General features: G+C 42.5%; 1 protein-coding gene across 1 annotated transcript in view; it reads left to right on the forward strand.

Moving 5' to 3' along the window:
- The window catches only part of LOC137571854 (collagen alpha-1(XXV) chain-like), a 207,064-nt gene that overhangs the window by 95,889 nt on the left and 92,717 nt on the right, over positions 1-18,458 (forward strand). The window contains exon 14 of the mRNA XM_068281586.1: positions 7,260-7,304. Within this exon, the coding sequence (XP_068137687.1) occupies positions 7,260-7,304 (45 nt within the window). The remainder of the gene's footprint in view (positions 1-7,259; positions 7,305-18,458) is intronic.

Raw genomic sequence — 18,458 nt, forward strand, 5'->3', positions numbered from 1 at the left:
AATACTCTAATTCCCTATAAACTAAACAAGCCACGCCCACAGGTTTTAAGAGAGCCAAGGCACTTTCAGACAGTAGCAAGGGATCATGGGAGCTCAGTCTGGGAGGGGGAGGTATTACTAGCCAGAGATTTCAGAGGGAGAGGGGAGGAGGGGGGATTAGGTTTTTTTGATCAAGATACAGATAAGCTTGCCTCAGTGTAATGTTTACAAACATCATGGCTGCTGTCATTGTATCACAGAAAGAAATAATCATATTCTATTTAAGCTGTTTGTAGCTAGATTTGCTGTGTAAACTATCTAAACTTTAGATAAGATATATAGACAAGTTACTTGTTACAGTTAGTTTTTAATCTTGGATCCGCTTTAACGTAGAGGAATATTGACAAAAGAACAGTACTCGGTATGTGTGCAGACACATGAGTTGTGTAACTGTCTGTAGAGATGCATCACTTACATTTTTTAACAGACAACGTAAGTGATACATTTATAAAGCAAGTTAAGTAATTTACGTAACTCACTGCATAAATTGCATATATGCTGGTAAAATTAATTTAAGTTTACCGGTCTTTTCTGAATATACCCCATTATACTGTGCCTGGGGTTACATGTAAGTATTTTAGCATGAGAGTGAAGTGAATTATGTAAATGTAGTGTTGGCTTTAGAATTTGGAAGACTGGAATCTTCCCACACAGCACACTTCAGCACCTGAAGAAGTGGACAGGGTCACGGGGAAAAGAAGAATACAGGTCAAGGGTCCTTCCTTCACTCCTGAGGGGAGGTTGCCTTTTTCTGTTAAAAGAGGGAAGACCAGGAGCCCAATAGTGCAGTATCGTTATCAACGCCTAATGGCTCGAATTCTTATAGAATGGGAACTCACAAACACGCGTTGCAGTCCGGCAACCACCGTATAGGCCTGTGGGAAAAGACCGTTCCCGCCTGGTGTCCCGGACGCAGGAACCGGGCGATCACACCCCTCTTCGGGTCCTCTATCCGTGATGGAACTGGTCCACCGTGGTCGAGGTCGTCACCTCCGTGGGAGATGTGCAGTAACTGGATCAGGGTTGTAAGGAGGCACCCAGAGGTGTGTAAAGTTGGGTGACTAGTAACGATTTATATGTATAAAAAAAGAGGTTTCTTACCTCTATAGAAGACTCACGAGAGTGGATTATAAGGGAGCCTTCATTTTTTTTTTAAAAAAAGCGGTTATACTGTTGACAACGCGTTTCACGGGACCATGCCCGCTTCTCGTGAGCCTTCTATAGAGGTAAGAAACCTCTTTTTTTATACATCTAAATCGTTACCAGTCACCCAACTTTACACACCTCTGTGCGCCTCCTCACAACCCTGATCCAGGGTCACAGGGAGTTCACTTCCGGTTCATGCCATGCATTATATGACTCCTGTGGTTCCACCTTCCAAGCCACTTCTTCGGGTGCTGCATTGTGGTGTGTGGGAGAACTCAGGTTTTCAACACTATGCAAGTGTACTGCATTGTGAATGGAGGCCTCGTTTAATATATTTCAAGTATAAGCATGTTAATACTTTAACGTGGAATAGAAAGTGGGCTGGAAGAGCATGACCATGTATGAGTAAATGAGGAAAACTCCTGGTCCTATAAAGACAATAACAGTATTCACATTGAAATTGTGACATTACTGAAATATATAATTTATCAACAATTTATGGGCAAATGCATTTATTTTTACATTCTGATACTATTTGATGTGTAACTTTTTGAAGATTTGTTTTTTGTTCTTGGGTGTACTCAGTTCCCCTCACCTCCATGCCTTTGATTAGGTGTTCTTGTAAAGAAAAATAGTTGTGCTTTCTTGATGGCAATTTGCATAAACGTGTAGAAATGCAGAGATTATAAGGATGTGTTACACGCTGGTTCTCGTACCATTGCATAGACAGTGGATAAACACGTCACCCAATTTGTATTTTGTGATCTGAGCTATGTACATTTTTTTAACAATATCTTGCTTTTCTTTTTTTTTTATCTTATTTACTTTGAGGTCTGGTTGTATTCCTTCTCATCTTACATCAAAGACCTGTATCTATAGATAAAATACAACACGTTAACGCATTGTAGTTTTTACAGTGTTTATTTTCTGTATTGGCTCATCTCATTTATCAGTACATTATGCCAATGAAAAGTGAGAAAAACTGAAAGTAATTTATAGTTTTGCATGTGGAAGGAGACATTTTACTGGATTTTCTGTAAGACTACTTTACAGTATGTGATGAATGCATTTGCTATGTTGTTTGAAGATAACAAACCAGTTGGAGATACCTTTCTCAAATTTAAAGGATAACTGAACTGAGAAGAATATGGAGGCTGCCATATTTATTTACTCTTCAACAATACCACTTGCTCGGCATCCTGCTGATGTAATTGGCTGCAGTAGTGTCTGAATAACACCAGAAACAAGCATGCAGCTAGTCTTGTCAGATCTGACAGTAATGTCAGAAACACTTGATCTGCTGCATGCTTGTTCAGGGTCTATGGCTAAAAGTATTAGAGGCAGAGGAACAGCAGGGCTGTCAGGCAACTGGTATTGTTTAAAGTTAAATAAAAATGGCAGCCTCCATATCCTTCTCACTTCAGTTGTCCTTTAAGTACTTCCTATATTGTTATTGTCATTGTTGAAGAAAAAAGAAAACATGTAGGGCTTGATTTACAAAACGGTGCTAACTTTAGCACTGGCCCTTAGCACGTCTAAACTCAGTTGAAATGTGAGAAGTAGTGATCGTGAGCAAAGTACCACGCGCAAAGTTTTGCGCGCGCACTGCACAGAGCGCAGGGCGCTCCACGCGAAGTGCCCACTAAAGCCTATGGGACTTAGCGCGCGCATAGGACTTTGCGCACGCAAAACTTTGCGCGCGGTACTTAGCGCACGATCTGATTGAGAAAACTGGTGCTAACCTACTTAGCACCGTGGTTAGCGCGCCTTAAGACTTTAGACGTGCTAAGTAGGTTAGCACCTCTTAGTAAATCAAGCCCGTAGTGGCACTGAAGGCTTTGTAACGAGAATTAAGTGCCAAAGAATATAGGATGAGTAGCACTTCTTTGAGAAAGAAGGCTGCATTTTTTAAATTTTACACAAACAATGGTGATTTTTGAATATTTATAAACAATTGATGATCTATTAACAGATTGTTACTTATTTGTTCTTTATAAATTACAATGCACCTTTCAGACCACCACACTTAAAAAGCTGATTTTTAATCGTGGCAATAAGTGCTTTCATTCACTTCTCAAACCACCGATCCGTCCTTCCATTCAGTTAAATGGATCCTTGGATTGGAAAGGGCAAATGGTGATTTTTAGAGATGGTCGATGAGATGCAAGTAAGTCCAGGTTGTATTGTATTCAAATTTAATGAACATTCTGTGCACCTTGAAACTGAAAATCCAATTCAGTACACTTCATGGAGATGCCCTTTACTCTTTTATTGGAATGGACTATACATGAATTCTGTTCAGAAAAGTGAGTCAAATTTCAATAATCTGCAAAGACCATTGAGTAACAATAGTAGAGTGAGTGCACTGAATCAACCAAACTTGTTTCAGAACTGAATTTGTTTACAATCAATTCAATGTCCAAATCATAAATAAGAGTTTCTTCCTTTCTATGATAATCTTCAGGAAGGAGATTATTTTCTGAATATGTAGAGATGTCCAATGTGAAAACAACAAAACAATAAAGAGACCAAATATAAAAATGTAACAAATCAAACAATAGGGTATACAGTGATGAGTTGAGAATAGAACAATGTGCTGTAATCAATGGGTGTGACTTTTTTTCAGTAGCACAATAATCTAAACCTACTAAAGCCTGATACGCATGCATGATTTAAGTCGGCTGAGGCAGCCAATACCGACTGCCTCAGCCGACAATCAGGTGTGTGTGTATGGCACCTGGTGACCCCTGATGCCCAACTCGCGTGCGACCTGCTGGATGGAGCCATCCAACCCCAGGGATGCCGATCCCTTTGGTCACGCTGCTCCCCCGGCCGCGTAACGTCACGCATGCACTGATTTCCCCCCCCTTTGTCGCCCCCCTGCATAGCTAAACAGCGCATTGTCAGCTACACAGCTGACATGCCTGTGTGCAGCAGGGCTCAGAGATGTCACCCAAGAGGATCAGCTCCTGAACTCCGACGGGTGACATTAGTTGAGAATGTGTATGAGCCCTTACAAGGCATCAGCACTTGCTATTTAGCTAGGTACAGAGCCATGCCAATGTAATTATCGGGTCTGTTCTGACCCAAACTATAAGTATCTAGGAATAGGGTAAGGGGTAGTCAGGCACCATGTTAAGTTACAGATAGGCTTGGGTTATCAGTTAAATTGAAAAGTTAAATTTAGGGGAGAAATTAAGGTTAGGTCTAAGGATGTAGCAGTCGGGATTAGTGATGAGCAGAAATTAAACCCATGCGTAATTACGTATCATAATTTGCAGTTATGCATTGTATTCGTAATGCAAAATTGCAGGGTAATAGCGTAATTCATTTTATAGTTAATTGTACCTAATCGCAATATACGCATTAATTTATGCGTAATTTTGTGCCAGCTTTGGCAGTGAATAGCAATGCCCCCATACATGCAATTGCTACGGAAATTTCTACACACGTTATGAAGAATAGTGGGTGCAAGTAAAAAAAATTGCTCAAAAAGACCTTGTAGTTTTTGAGAAAATCAATTTAAAAATACAAAAAAAAGGTTTTTTTTAAAACAGTAATTTTTCTGGGTTTAAAACCATTTTTCTTTGCATTTTTAAAATCTATTTTCTCAAAAACTACAAGGTATTTTTTAAAAATTGGTATGTTTTACTTGTACCCACTATTCTCATTAACATACGTAGCAATTTTGGTAGTAATAGCATGTACAGGGGCTTTGCTATTCACCACCAAAATCGGCACAAAATTACATGTAAATTACACGTAAATTCATTCGTAATTACGAATGATTATACAAAGTCAATTGAATTACGAATATGTAATTACGTACATATGCGTAATTGCGAAAATGTTTGCGTAATTTCGCGTAATCATAATTAGCACATTACGGTCATCACTAGTCAGGATTATGATTAGCAAACCACAACATAATGAAAATGGAACATTCAAAGGGGTATAAAAACAATAACTTAAAGGGATACTGTAGGGGGTCGGGGGAAGATGAGCTGAACTTACCCGGGGCTTCTAATGGTCCCCCGCAGACATCCTGTGTTGGCGCAGCCACTCCCCAATGCTCCGGCCCCGCCTCCGGTTCACTTCTGAAATTTCTGACTTTAAAGTCAGAAAACCACTGCGCCTGCGTTGCCGTGTCCTCGCTCCCGCTGATGTCACCAGGAGTGTACTGCGCAGACACAGACCATACTGGGCCTGCGCTGTGCGCTCTTGATGACATCAGCGGGATCGAGGACACGGCAACGCAGGCGCAGTGGTTTTCTGACTTTAAAGTCAGAAATTCCAGAAGTGAACTGGAGGCGGGGCCGGAGCATTGGGGAGCGGCTGCGCGGGCACAGGATATCTGCGGGGGACCATTAGAAGCCCCGGGTAAGTTCAGCTCATTTTCCCCCGACCCCCCCCCCCCCCACTACAGTATCCCTTTAATTACAGGAAAAAATTCCTCTATCATTGCAAATATTTTGCAATCCACAAACCCTCTGTTTCCTACTTATGTCCTGCCTAGTGACACATTTTGCCTGCCTTCTTAGGGGCTCCTCCAAGTAGAATGAGTGTTAGCTTTGGGGATAGGGCACCTGCCTACTCGAATTTTAGGGGGGACTAATTATCCAGTTCGGCCTATCTGGACGAGCTTCCTCGTCCAGATAGGCACTGCTGCTGCCGCCGCCTCGTGCGCGCGATCGGGCGCGCCCCCGCGCGCGCTCCCGCTGCCCGCCGCTAGCCCCCCGATCAGTGAATGGGAATATAATTCCCATTCACCGATCTATCTTCCCCGCAGAAATACCGACGCTTTCTCTCCAGAGAGCGCGGTATTTCTGCCCCCAGGAAACATTTCCCCTGCTTTTAAGTTCCTAGATGCGAAATCGTTCGCATCTAGGACTTTTTTCACTGTGGCCATCTTGTGGCCGAATAGTAAACTGCACCACAATTCATTTTTAATAAAAAAAAAATATATTTTACATTTAAAATTAACAGTTTCCCTCCCACACCAAAAATTACCCACATACACTTTTTTTTATTAAAAATAAAAATAAAAAATACAATAAAAAAAAAAAAACAACAACATTAATAGTTACCCAAGGGCCTGAACTTTTTAAATATGCATGTCAAGAGAATATGTTATTATATTATTTAAATTTATAAGCTTATAAATAGTGATGGACGCAAATTGAAAAAATGCACCTTTATTTCTAAATGAAATATCGGCACCATAAATTGTGATAGGGACATCGTTTAAATGGTGTAATAAGCGGGACAGATGGGCAAATAAAATACATGAGTTTTAATTACGCTAGCGTATATTAATTTCAAACTATAATGGCCAAAAACTGAGAAATAATGAATTTTTTTCATTTCTTTCTTAATCTTCCTGTTAAAATAGATTTAGAAAAAAATAATTCTTAGCAAAATGTAGCACCCAAAGAAAGCCTAATTAGTGGCGGAAAAAACAAGATATAGATCAATTCATTGTGATAAGTAGCAATAAAGTTATAGGCGAATGAATGGGAGGTGAACGTTGCTCGGATGCATGAGATTTTCGGACTGCGGTGCTGAACCGGTTAAATGTAGGTCTGCATTTATAGCTTATTTTGTTGTGGATTATAATTGTTTAGGGGCCAGAGAAAAGGGGAGGTTAGGGTTAGACACCGAGTAGTAGGTGCAGTTAGCTAGGTGGAAGATTTGGGCTATCATAAATCACAAGGGTTTAAGATTTCAGCTTGAGCTCTCCAAGGTTTCATTTCTTCATTTATTCACCATAATTTGTGCTGATAATTTTTATCGTGTGGACCATTGAGATTCTAGCAGTAGTAACTATATGCTCTGTTTATAGATTGTACTGTATAATGTCTACCACAATACCAGATATCCATTTTTACAGCCATGAAACTCATTTTTCACAGCATTGCTTGTGCCGACAGATTTTATACCATCTGCTCATGACCATGAAAAGCCACAGCCGATGCTTTGTGAGGGTGTAAACTCTGCTGTGTTTTGGATTCCTGTTTAATTTACTATCCTTTTCTTACCCAAGAACATTTTTCTGTAATATGATTTTCCTGTAGGGTGAACCAGGGCTTCCTGGGCTTCCTGGACTTCCTGGAATTAAGGTAAAAGAAAGATTATTTTTTGAAAATTGTATTTCCATCACCGTGGATTCATTTTTTAAATGTATGACTATTTCACACATGGGAGTTTTTGCAGATATGTTATAACTCTTTTCAGAGGCCAAGCGGTGTCATAATGTGCCTTAGAAAGTGACTCTTTTATTACCTAAACTGCTCAAGTGTGTTTTTGAGCAGGAGCTCAATTGAAAATGTATAATTCTGTGAGAAATGTCTTATGTGGCAATGGCTTTAAAAATGTACCATGTGACCTGGGATGCCATTGTACACTCTACAGAGCTCTCCGCCTAACAAAAGATAGACTGGAAAAAACATATACAGAGGACATGAGGAGGTGTTGCCTAGGCATACCAGGAATTGTAACTTTGTATAATTTTCTCACCCTGAAAACCGTATTTAAAAGAAATTTGTCTGATCTATAGCTTCGGGGAACATAATTGAATTCCCTAACCTTGTCTGTGTGTGGTAGCTTATCTAACTAAGCACTTGAATTGTTAATCGTACATGGGGCGTGTCTGCAGATGAACGTATGGCTTGCCACAAAATGGAGTTTTGAGTTTGGGTGCTGTTCACTAAAACAGTGTACTGTCCTAGTGGTTGCAAGTAAGGAGTTTTTGAACCATCTGTCATGCCTGGAAAATCATAGTAATCTTAACTTTCCCTCAATTCACTGTCACTTGGTGGAAAGGGAGGGGGGTATTAAGTGAGCTGGCATGGTGTGTGTTTGAAAGGGGGGGGGGGATATTGAGCTGTTACTACAGGGAAGAACAGTCATTACATTGTTGGGTACATAAGGGAAGGTGAGCAACCCAACAATGTGAATGGGGTGGATCATCACAAAGTGAATTTCAGTAAATTCCACTTTCCGGCATTGCCAATTTCTGTTTTTCCGATTTCAAATTTTCTGTCTTTTTCTGATTTTCAGTTTTTCTGATCGTCGAGTATTTTTTTTTAATAATTTTTTTGCATCAGAGAATGTAAAAAATGAGGCAAAAAAACCCCAAAACAAAACAGAAAAACAAAAATCGGAAAAGACGGAAATTGGACAAATGGAAAATCAGTCTTGTGATTGGTCAAAAATTACAGCGGTAATCCTTTTTTTTGCAGAAAATTTTCTGTATTCTCTGATGGTCCAATGCTTCCGAGTTCTGTGATTGGGCTAAAATTACAGAGTTGTGGTAAATCAGATTTCAGCGGAATTCCAATTTCCGTTTTCCGAAAGGAAATGACGATTTCCCATCAGAAATTTCAGTTTCTGTGCAGATCCAGCTGCAGCTCAGAGATACTGATTGGAAGAGGCTACGCTGATTTCTATCTGCCATCGTTCTCTGCAGCATCCATGCTTTACTTCTGTTGTTGCATGGAGAGAACATTTGATTGCGGAATCCGATGAGCATCTTTACACTGTGCGCAATGCCTTTCTCGTTTAATTAAGTGATGTTCCACTTGAAGCAGAGAGAGATCGACGAGTCCTGTCGCACATTCTGCTGCTAACAAGGGAATGAACACTTGTAGCAAAGACGGTTGAGGTTATTGAAAGGAATTAGAAAAACTGAAAGAAAGCTTATTGTATGATTCATGTGTATGTCTGTAGAGTTTGTGTTGATATACACAGTGGTTGTGGGCGACTAGAACATTTACTTGTTTTATAGCAGAACATTAGCAGCAAGCCAACAATACCTCCTTTTCATGATCCTTTATTTGCGTTCTGTCCTCATTCTTTATGGCTTCCAGCCTCTGCAGCCTTGTTTCTATATCCAGTGTACCTCCTACGAGTGTCTAGACATTGTCTATAGTTCTAGCCACTAAATAAGTCGTCCTTTCAGAATCGTTGCTGTGCCAATTTAAAGGCTGCATTTAGTTTAAGTATAAAAGCACAAGCTGGATGTTTGTGTATTTCCACTTATTTGTTTGATTCATTCATTGTCAGTAGCCATAGATAATCATTTCATGCAATGCCTGTTGTTAGGCCACTGTCAGGAAGCATGGCCAGTTCTAGATAATTTGCTGCCTGAAAGAAACTTGTGAGGATGCCCCCCCCCTCCCCCCAGGCAGAGTGGCACATGGAGAGGAGGCAGGGCTCGAGAGCAGTGCATATTTAACCACTTAAGGACCACAGTCTTTTTGCCCCTTAAGAACCAGAGCCTTTTTTTCCATTCAGACCACTGGGAGAAATATCTCTGTAAATGACAATGTTTGAATGTTGAATGTTTACACACAATTGTCCATTTACAGAGAGATTTCTCCCACCCAGCATGGGTATGTGTAAAAATACACCCCAAAACACAATATACTACTTCTCCTGAGTACAGCGATACCACATGTGTGGCACTTTTTTTGCACCCTAACTGCGCTAAGGGGCCCAAAGTCCAATGAGTACCTTTAGGGCCCATTCACACTGCACGCGTTTCCAGCCGCGTTTTGGAAACGCGTGCAGGTGGCCGACACGCAGGACATCAGACATTGCATAGAGTGCAATGTCTGATGTTCACACTGCATGCGTTCCGGACCTGTGCGGTCCGGGAACGCATGCTGCACGCAGATTTTACAAAAACGCGCGGCTGTCCCATTCACTTTTCAGTGATGGGATCAGCCACGCAACGCATACGAACGCGGATGGCGTGCGTTCGTACGCGTTGGGGTCCGCATGCGTGGCCGTCCGCATTTTGCAGTCTGAACGGGCCCTTAGTATTTAACAGGTCATTTTGATACATTTGGTTTTAAGACTACTCCTCATGGTTTAGTCACAAGTTAGTGGAAAATGACACTTTGTGAAAAAAACAATAAAAATCAATTTCCGCTAACTTTTGACAAAAAATAAAATCTTCTATGAACTCGTCATACACCTAACGGAATACCTTGGGGTGTCTTTTTTCTAAAACGGGGTCACTTGTGGGGTTCCTATACTGCCCTGGCATTTTAGGGGCCCAAAACCGTGAGTAGTCTGGAAACCAAATGCCTTTAAAATTACTGTTCAGGTGTATAAGCATATGCAAATTTTGATGACAGGTGGTCTATGAGGGGCCAATTTTGAGGAACCGGTCATAAGCAGGGTTGCCTCTTAGATGACAGGTTGTATTGGCACTGAAGTGCAGGAAGCGCAGGATGTTCTCAAATCGTGACCTGGACATGGCAGCAGAGAACATGGGCATGTGATTTATGGGTGTCTCAGGGGGTGATTAGAGGGGAAAATAGATGCAATCAATGCACTGGGGAGGTGATCGGAAGGATGTCTGAGGGGGATCTGAGGGTTTGGCCGAGTGATCAGGAGCTCACACGGGACAAATTAGGACCTGATCTGATTGGTAGGTGTGCTAGGGGGTGACAGGAGGTGATTGATGGGTGTCTCAAGGTGTGATTAGAGGGGGGAATAGATGTAAGCAATGCACTGGCGAGGTGATCAGGGCTGGGGTCTGAGGGTGTTCTGAGGGTGTGGGCGGGTGATTGGGTACACAAGGGGCAGATTAGGGTCTGATCTGATGGGTAGCAGTGACAGGTGGTGACAGGGGGTGATTGATGGGTGATCAGTGGGTGATTAGATGGCAGAACAGATGTAAACAATGCACTTTGGAGGTGATCTGAGGGTGGGTCTGCGGGCGATCTGATGGTGTGGGTGGGTGATCAGATGCCCATAAGAGGCAGGTTAGGGTCTGATCTGATGGGAGGCAGTGACAGGTGGTGACGGGGTGATTGATGGGTGATTGACGGGTGATTGACAGGTGATTGACAGGGGAGAATAGATGTATACAGTACACAGGGGGGAGGTCTGGGGGGGTCTGAGGTCTTTCTGAGGGTGTGGGCGGGTGATTGGGTGCCCTAGGGGCAGATAGGGGTCTGATCTGATGGGTAGCAGTGACAGGTGGTGACAGGGGGTGATTGATGGGTGATTAATGGGTGATCAGTGGGTGATTAGATGGCAGAACAGATGTAAACAATGCACTTTGGTGGTGATCTGAGGGTGGGTCTGCGGGCGATCTGATGGTGTGGGTGGGTGATCAGATGCCCGTAAGAGGCAGGTTAGGGTCTGATCTGATAGGTGGCAGTGACAGGTGGTGATTTACGGGTGATTGACAGGTGATTGGCAGGTGATTACAGGGGAGGATAGATGTATACAGTACACAGGGGGGGGGGGTCTGGAGGGGTCTGGGGAAGATCTGAGAGTGTGGGGGTGATCAGGAGCCCCCAGGGGGCAGTTTAGGAGCTAATCCTAAAAATAGTGTTGATAGATAGTGACAGGGAGTGATTGATGGGTGATTAGGGGGGTGATTGGGTGCAAACAGGGGTCTGAGGGGTGGGGTCTGAGGGGTGCTGTGGGTGATCAGAGGGAAGGGGGGGCAGATCAGTGTGCTTGGGTGCTTACCTGCGTGGCTGCAGCCTGCTCTGGTGGTCCCTCGATCACTGGGACCACCAGGGCAGGAGGCAGCCTGTATAATATGCTTTGTATACATTACAAAGCGTATTATACACTTTGTATGCGGTGATCTGTCAGCTAGTAACCCGCCGGCGATTCCGAATGTCCGGCGGGTTACTGTGCAAGGGGGGGCGGAGTCTGTCGCCGGCGGCTGATCGCGTCACGAATGATGCGATCGCCTCATAACCACGCCCGACACCGCCGCCGCCGATGGGCGCATTGCGGTCGGTTGGGCCCAGCCCTTACCGCCGCCCATCGGCTGTGGGTGGTCGGCAAGTGGTTAAGTAAGGGGCGGGCCAGCACACACAGACTAACAGCAGGCACTTGTAGCGATTGTAGACATGTATAAGTTTCTCTAATTATTGCCTGATGAAGCCGGACTGTACCCGCGAAACGCGTTGAAAAGTGGAGTTTCTAATAAATGTTATTTTTTTAATATAAAATAATGAATCTCTGTCCGTACTCCTTTGAGGTAGGTATGTCCACAACTTTCCCCTTTTTAAACGGTTTTTAGACGCTTTTACTCTATTTTGGCGCCTCTGTATATAACTTTTAACAAGCTCTGTGCTCCATGAGTCAGGCAGAAGCAGCAGAGCAAAGAGAGAGAGACTGAAAAAGATCAGCTGAGTGTAGAGCTGATGCTGCCCACTACAGTCTGATGCCCTGGATCATGTGATTCAGTCTGCTCCATGGTAGGGCCACCTCTCAGGAAGCATGCATACAGAAACACAGAGAAGAGTGGGTGCAGAAGTAAGGTGTCTGCTGAGACACATCTGGTTGTGGCAAATTCCTACTGCTCAAAATGATAAGCAGTTCCAGCTGATCTCTCAAACTTTTTGTTTGATTAATAACACATACTGGCTTACCTTAAAAGAGTCATATAATGTGAAGAATACGCCAGCTGCCATCTTTATTTACCCTCTTTACAAATACCAAGTTTCTGATTGCTATGGTGATATATTGGTATTTGTGGTCTGTGTGATAAGTTTGCAACAAGGATGCAGCTGGTGGAGTCACAATGCAGTTAAACAACTGATCGCGATCGGGTCAATGACTGAGAAAGTATTAAAAGCAGATCAGCATAGCAGCCAGGTAATAACATATTCAAAATTGGAGTAAACATGGCGTGTCCATATGCCTTTTATTAACGGTTTCCATTAAAGGATGAATAGAAAAGCTTTCTGGTGCAGGAGGATAGGTCAAGTTCATCTTTTACAGATAACTTATAAAATGTCATATTTTCATCATCAGCCTATCTCAGAAACTACTGATGTTTTGACATGCAGTTTTTTTTCAGGTTTAGGTGTTTTCCTATAACACAGCAGCATATCTTAGCGGGAAAAAAATTACATACACTGGCCACTTCCTGTACCACAGACTGACTGTGCTGTAGGCTGCCATCTTTGATCAGGCATTCACACTGTGTCAGTCCCTTTCTTGTCTGAACAGCAGAGATGATGGAGATCCAGACACTAATTGTCACCAAATGCGCAAAAAAAAATTCAAGTAAATCATTTCAATCTATTGCATCTGGTCAAATGATTAAAATCTAAGTTTAAGCTGCAGAAACAACTTTTTACAAAGAAAGAACTTAAAGTGAATGGGAACCGCATTTAATAAAATGAGACAGATACTTACCCAAGGAGTGGGAAGGCTTTGGGTCCTATAGAGCCTTCCGGCTCCTCTCCTGGTCCCCTCGATCCAGTGCTGGCTCGCCCGGTAGCAGTATTTGACTAAATTAGTCAAATACTGCTTTATCCGACCGAAAGAGGCTTCAGAAGTCTTCAGGGAGAGCAAGTGCTCCTGAAGAAGGGCGGCCCTGTACTGCGCCTGCACAAGCATGCTCTCTTGCACGCTCACGTGTGTGCAGTATGGAGCCGCGCGTCTTTGGGAGGACACGGCTCCCGAAGACTTACAAATACCCTTTTGGCGGGGGATTGAAACGGGGGGGGGGGGGGGAGCCAGCACAGGATAGAGGGCACCGAGAGAGGAGACGGAAGGCTCTATACGACCCAGAGCCTTCCCTCTCCTTAGGTAAGTGTTTGCTTCATTTTTTTTTAAATGCGGTTCCCATTCACTTTAAGGTAATGTTTGAGCACTATAATTACAAGCTATCGTATTGGTATGTTAAGATCTTCTTCTGACAGCTGTCATGAGCGGACACGCTCCTTGACTCTCTGTTTTTTGTTTTGTTTCAATGTAATTGCACCCTTGCACTATGCACTATTGCACTTCACTATTGTTCCCTTGAAAAAGCTTCCATAAGGAAGTGAAACATGTCGGGTTTTTGTTTTGGTGGGGGTTATATGTACTGTAATTGATCATATTTTGCAATTAACTCAGAAGTAGTTAAATACTCCAATAGTACTTACTAGACACCTCGAGTTTGTTAGTAAGGAGATTTTATAATTGACAGTCAGCCTATCCTACATTGTTTTATTTTATAAATGTAAAGCTATTAAAAGTTACGTTTTAATTGATCTATATATGAGGTAAAAAACAGTTTAGTATATGTTTAGATCTATGCCCAGAGGTGGGCTTTAAGGCAACAACTTTTTATTGTAGGTTTTATATGCTGTGACGGGTGTGCTCTGAGACACACGCGCGCGTGCGCGCACGCACACACGCACACACGCACGCATGCACGCACACACACACACACACACACACACACACACACACACACACACACACACACACACACACACACACACACACACACACACACACACACACACACTGTATGTTTTATTATGTTTTATATGCTGCGATGGGTGTGCCCTGAAACACAAACACACACACACACACACATTGGGCTTGATTCACAAAGCGGTGCAAACCCAGGTAAAGACTTTAGGCGAGATAACCATTGCACCACGCTGGTGAAAAGCCAGTTTAGGCGTGATAAGTTTAGGCGGGATAAATTTAGGCGGGATAAGTTTAGATAAGTTTAGATCACGCGCAAAGTCCCGCACGCAATGCAGAGCCATTAAACTCTATGCGAAGTGCACCAGACTTTTCTAGCGCCAAACTTTTGATCAGCTGTGCACTGCGGTGCTAACCTAGTTGGTGCTATAATTATCACGCCTAAACTTATCACGCCTAAACTTATCACACCTAAACTTATCACACCTAAACTTATCATGCCTAAACGGAGTTAAGGCGTGATAAAGGGCTTTTCACCAGCGTGCTAACTGTTAGCACCGCTTTGTGAATCAGGCCCATTGTATGTGTACACACACACATACACACACACACTCCAATGCAACCAGTGTTTTTCATGTGTTTAGAATGAACTCCCCCTAGTGGTACAACAGTATACCTGCCAGCATATTTGGCTTTGCAGTTTCACTAAACAGAAGAGCAAGCGATAGATATCCTTTATCTATTTCCAGCTCCTGGGAGTGGATGGAGACTGTCTATTTGCTATTCTATGGGCCCATACACACCTTACATTTTTATTATCTAAAATGTCACCGTATTTGTAATCCTTTCAGATGACTGTCCAGAGTGTGAATAGATTCCCAGCTGACATCTGCAGACCAGTCACTGGGGATGAGATGCTGGAAAACCACTTACAAATACTGTTGGTAGTTCCTGCTGCAGCTCTTTCCTGCTCATCCTCCCCCTTCTACTTTCCATAGGGCAGAACGGGAAAATAATTAGGCAGCACGTTTGTGTAGGCAACTGTTTGGGTCTCCCAAAATGATCACAAATGATTGTATCAGTCTAAGGTGTGCACATATCATAAAAAAGCATAACATTTTAAAGATGATTCTATTAAACAGAATTTTACGTTCATCCAACAAAAAAGAAAGGAGTTATAAATGAAGAGGAGCTCACAGCTGCTGCTGAAACTTCATTTAGAGATATTCACCTGTTTAGGCTGGCGGCTACTGGTGAAATGTGTTAGGAATTACATTTACATTTTTGTCCCTTATTACTTTAGAAAAAAATTACCTGTTTGCTAACACACTAGGTAAAGGAATACTGTAGGGGGGGCGGGGGAAAATGAGTTGAACTTACCCGGGGCTTCTATTGGTCCCTCGCAGACATCCTGTGCCCGCGCAGCCACTCACCGATGCTCCGGCCCCGCCTCCGGTTCACTTCTGGAATTTCAGACTTTAAAATCTGAAAACCACTGCGACTGCTTTGCCGTGTCCTCGCTCACGCTGATGTCACCAGGAGCATACTGCGCAGGACCTGAAATTCCAGAAGTGAACCAGAGGCGGGGCCGGAGCATTGGGGAGTGGCTGCACAGGCACAGAATGTCTGCAGGGGACCATTAGAAGCCCCGGGTAAGTTCAACTCATTTTCCCCCGACCCCCCTACAGTATTCCTTTAACAAGTACAAAATAATTTGCTTGCATTGCCAATTTGCAGAAGTTATCTTATCACTTTTTTGCTCTCTATTTTTAAATAACAGACTGCCCCTATAAGATGGCTTTACCTATAGAAGGGTGATCTTATTTTTTATAGAGTTTATTGCTTTTATCGTCTAAAGTTATTACACTTGAATGGAACCTTGGATTATTTAAAAAAAAAAAAGTTCTGTATGTCAAGGCTTCCCACTATTCTAGGGCTCCTTATTGGTCCATTGATCTGAAAGGAGATTCATAGATGCTTTTGCTGGATGTCTAATTCACTTCAGTGTTGCAGAGGCTGTCAGGCAGTCAACATTACAGACTAGAGTCAACAGGGTTAATGTCTACTTGTGGGAATAGGTGAGGTTGTACTGATGTACGTCAATATTCTTTTCTCCAGAATGGAGCATAAATCTGATGACACCCTTTTTTAAAAGGGCCTCCAGATAGCATCATAAGTCCCCCTCATGCTATTACCCTCATCTCCTGGAAAGAACCAGCGGTAGTGATTGCCCCTTTGTCTATGACACTGCACAAGAGTGCTTTGCAACATGGGAGTGGATTTCTACCATCCCCACTGCAAATTACCTCCTGATGTCCAGAATTATGTGGGAAGGTGCTGTTTAGGTGCTAGAGCTCCACACACTGTTGGTAAATTGCCAGCCATCCTAGGCAATTACAACTAGCATGGAGAATAAAGATTCAGGGAAGAGGGTGGATGATTTTTTTCGAATAAAAACTTTTTTTTTTCTCCACTGAAGTAAATAATATAAGCCACTTTTAGTGTTGCGAACAGTATGTAATAATTCACAATGCAGCAAACAGCTGATTGTAGCTTTATAAATAAGATGATCTGCAGAGAATTGGTGATCTGCAGATCACAAAATAGTGATCCTGGACACAGGGAAGCCCTAAGCCTACTTTCAAACTATGCACCTTGCGTTACTTTTCCTGTATAAACATGACTGCAAAGGAGGGGCAACATTTCATTGTGTGTAATAGCAATGGCTGGAGACCAAATTACAATAAAAACAGTGTAATTTGTGCACCAGCCAAATTATGAGCGGAGCCAAATTATGTACAGAAACGCAATGGAGACATTTCGGAATAGGGTTACAGTAGGTGAATATATTAAATATTAAGCAGAATAACAGTTAGTTCTCAGAGCACTGCCATTCAGATTCACCCCGAATGTCCAAATGTCCCCATATTTCTGGCCAAAGTCTCCATGTTAGAAAGGAAGGTCACCGCTTTGCTGTCCAGTGCTATGCAGAAGGAGACATGGCACATGCACTACTCATCTTACCCCTCTGCCATATTAGAGATATAGCCATCACCTACCTTTGTGCTACAAGCTTGTGTGACAGGGCAGGTGGGGCATAACTGGTTGTCAATCAGAATAACCGAGGAAGAATGTACAGGACTGATGCAAAGCTCGCCGAAGTATGAGAACAACAAAAAAACAATGTGGAAGAAAATATAAGAGGAGTTTGTAATGTAAGGAAGGTTGAAATGAGCTAGTATAGTTGAGGTAACCCACCTGGAAACCTCATAAGGAACAGATCTCCAATGAAAGCACCCTCTACAGCTTGAAGTAAATCAGCACCTTTTTAGTAACGATACCTTGGGCAAGACTCCTTAACACTGCTACTGCCTATAGAGCATGCCTAGTGTCTGAAGCTCTGGCGCTTTGAGTCCACCAGGAGAAAAGGGCAATATAAATGTTCTGTCTCGTCTTGAAGCGTTGTAATTGGATGAACAGCAAGGGCGTAGTTATTACTACAGCCTTCCTGAAATCTAAAGTTTCTAGAGGGTGCTCTCACTGGAGAACTGGTGAAACAGCAACCAATCACGTTACCAAATTTCCCTATGAGGTTTCTTGATTGGTCAACTCAGCCGTACTAGCGCCGAGTAGACAAGAGTATATAAAAAAAAATCCTGGGATACAGCTTTAACTTTATACTGCAATTCATCTCCAAACAGATATGACGTTTCCAGAAGGTCCAGTTTGCAATGGGCGTCTCATTAACCACACCCTTAAAAGAATATAACATGTAAAACATTAAAAATTGGCTTACTGCATTACCATTTAAAGAGAAAAAAGAAACTTCTAAAAAGAAGTCAAACAGGTCTCAAAACCCAACAAAATGAAACCCTGTAAAATCCTACCACAAAGCTCTGCTCAGTCAGTTTTAAATAATGGCTGCCTGAGCTGCACATAATTGCAGGCTTATTTTAGTGCAACTATAAATATGCATCCTTTAAGATGAAGGCTTGGTCATAGAGAAAATATTTAGAGAAATAATATTCTCAGTGTTTTGCCTCTTGAAATGTTCCACTTTCCATTATAAAAAAAAAAGAGAA

The sequence above is a fragment of the Hyperolius riggenbachi genome, chromosome 1 (assembly GCF_040937935.1).
Source record: "Hyperolius riggenbachi isolate aHypRig1 chromosome 1, aHypRig1.pri, whole genome shotgun sequence".
In the NCBI taxonomy this organism is placed as follows: Eukaryota; Metazoa; Chordata; class Amphibia; order Anura; family Hyperoliidae; genus Hyperolius; species Hyperolius riggenbachi.